The sequence below is a fragment of the Piliocolobus tephrosceles genome, unplaced genomic scaffold, assembly GCF_002776525.5.
Source record: "Piliocolobus tephrosceles isolate RC106 unplaced genomic scaffold, ASM277652v3 unscaffolded_5146, whole genome shotgun sequence".
Classification (NCBI taxonomy): Eukaryota; Metazoa; Chordata; class Mammalia; order Primates; family Cercopithecidae; genus Piliocolobus; species Piliocolobus tephrosceles.
Genome location: NW_022332215.1, coordinates 1 through 2,493, shown reverse-complemented (window position 1 = coordinate 2,493; position 2,493 = coordinate 1). Strand labels below are relative to the sequence as shown.

At 51.7% G+C, this 2,493-nt stretch overlaps 1 protein-coding gene across 1 annotated transcript; it reads left to right on the top strand.

Moving 5' to 3' along the window:
- Positions 1-1,050: 1,050 nt before the first annotated feature.
- On the top strand, positions 1,051-2,076 carry LOC111532186 (axin-1). The gene has a single exon (XM_023199407.2). It carries the CDS (start codon positions 1,148-1,150, stop codon positions 2,027-2,029), a length of 882 nt encoding a protein of 293 aa, XP_023055175.1. The 5' UTR covers positions 1,051-1,147; the 3' UTR covers positions 2,030-2,076.
- The last annotated feature ends 417 nt before the right edge of the window (positions 2,077-2,493 follow it).

Below are 2,493 nucleotides of genomic sequence, written 5' to 3'. Positions count from 1 at the left end.
CCTGGGCTCCTATAGTATGTGGCAGGAAGGACGACAGACCATGGCAGGGGTTCTGTTGAAGCCCTTATCTAGTCTCTTTTGCATACTCCTTGCAGGCTTGTAGCAGCAGCAGCAGTAGTAGCAGCAAATTCTATAGTTCCCTGATGTCTAAGAGGGTGGGAGGTTCGGTTTGCAGCTTAAGGAGTGAAGGCACATGAACTGTAGCTTCCTTAGCTAAAAATTGTATTTGCATTTCCTTTTATTCTGTACCTTCTCTGTTCCTTAAATTACCCATTTACTGTTTGCTATCTGAATCCTCATCAGAGAGTGCAGCATTCTGACAGAGCATTTTAAGATTGTCTCCAGTGGCGGTGTCTGAGCACCTCTGGGCGTGGGTGGTGTCCTTGATCCCCTGGTCGATGGGGCTGAAGGTGACCCATGATGATCTCTCTTTGAGGCGCGTGTTGAGAGTTGGAAGAACACCCTGCCGTGTGTTCTCACGTGTTGCAAGGTGTACCATGTGTGACGTGACACAAAGGTGGAAAACGGTGGCCTTGAGCCTGGAGGATGTGGGGTTCAGAAGACGCCCACCACCTTGGGGGCTGTAGCGCGCCTTCCTTTCTCTCTGAGTGTTGTTGGGGCTGGTGGAGCGATTGTCTCCATCTTACTTGTGAGGGTCCAACCCTCACTCAGGTTTATACACATAGCCAGGACTAGAGGCAGCTTTCCTGCCTCCGACCTTCCTGCCTTCCCTGTCACTCAGCTCTGCAGCTGAGGGGGGAGGTGCTCAAGCTGCCAGCCTCTGTGATGTTCGTGCAGTGAGACTTGTGGGGAGTGGCATTGCTGTGTCCTGGGCATCCCTTCTTAGCATGAGAGGCATTCCTGTAGTTGTAAAAGTTTCCAGAAATTGCTTTAAAGTGGAACTATGCTTGTAGCCAAAATATAGCTCGACTGAACATTTAAACTGAGTTTCTTGCTTTGAGTTTGAGCGGGAGGGCATCATCGTGAGTCTTGTCTTGAGAAAACCTCCGGTCGTGTTTCATGGACCCACCTTTCCTAATCCTTGTCCTCTTAATGGTTTCAACAGGACAGATTGATTCACTTTGGAGCTGTAAGTACTGATGTATTAGGGTGCAGCGCTCATTGTTCATTGACGCAGAGTCCCAAAATGAATATCCAAGAGCAGGGTTTCCCCTTGGACCTCGGAGCAAGTTTCACCGAAGATGCTCCCCGACCCCCAGTGCCTGGTGAGGAGGGAGAACTGGTGTCCACAGACCCGAGGCCCGCCAGCTACAGTTTCTGCTCTGGGAAAGGTGTTGGCATTAAAGCTGAGACTTCGACGGCCACTCCGAGGCGCTCGGATCTGGACCTGGGGTATGAGCCTGAGGGCAGTGCCTCCCCCACCCCACCATACTTGAAGTGGGCCGAGTCACTGCACTCCCTGCTGGATGACCAGGATGGGATAAGCCTGTTCAGGACTTTCCTGAAGCAGGAGGGCTGTGCTGATTTGCTGGACTTCTGGTTTGCCTGCACTGGCTTCAGGAAGCTGGAGCCCTGTGACTCGAACGAGGAAAAGAGGCTGAAGCTGGCGAGAGCCATCTATCGAAAGTACATCCTTGATAACAACGGCATCGTGTCCCGGCAGACCAAGCCAGCCACCAAGAGCTTCATAAAGGGCTGCATCATGAAGCAGCTGATCGATCCTGCCATGTTTGACCAGGCCCAGACAGAAATCCAGGCCACTATGGAGGAAAACACCTATCCTTGTTTCCTGAAGTCTGATATTTATTTGGAATATACCAGGACAGGCTCGGAGAGCCCGAAAGTCTGTAGTGACCAGAGCTCTGGGTCAGGGCCAGGGAAGGGCATATCTGGATACCTGCCGACTTTAAATGAAGATGAGGAATGGAAATGTGACCAGGACATGGACGAGGACGATGGCAGAGACGCTGCTCCTCCCGGAAGACTCCCTCAGAAGCTGCTGCTGGAGACAGCTGCCCCGCGGGCCTCCTCCAGTAGACGGTACAGCGAAGGCAGAGAGTTCAGGTGAGTCCGACGCCAAGCGTCCCGCTTTCTGTACTCACCTCCGAGAGCTGGAGAACAAGCCAGGGAAAGGTGCTGATGAGGCGGGCGTTAACCCACACTGGATGTCCTGCTGCCGTTGGGGCTGGATTTTGGTTCTGTTCTTATTCGTGATACTTTTGCATTTGTCATTAGGTACTTTTGTATGTTTGTAATGTTGAGAATACTTTTACTGAGAACGGACCAGACTAAAATAGATGACTTTATGAGTCATTAGGAACCTTGTAATTCTTCGAAGTCATGATGACATGTAAACTGTACCCTTCATCAGAAAAGTCTGTGCCCTCTTAAATAGGATCTGGATCTGTCCAGTAGACGTGGTCCTTTGTGCTTCATAAAGGGAGGAGTGGCCGGGCGCGGTGGCTCAAGCCTGTAATCCCAGCACTTTGGGAGGCCGAGACGGGCGGATCACGAGGTCAGGAGATCGAGACC

What these genes read in the sequence shown, in the direction of transcription:
- LOC111532186 (XM_023199407.2), top strand. Translation starts at nt 1,148, where the DNA reads ATGAATATCCAAGAGCAGGGTTTCCCCTTGGACCTCGGAGCAAGTTTC.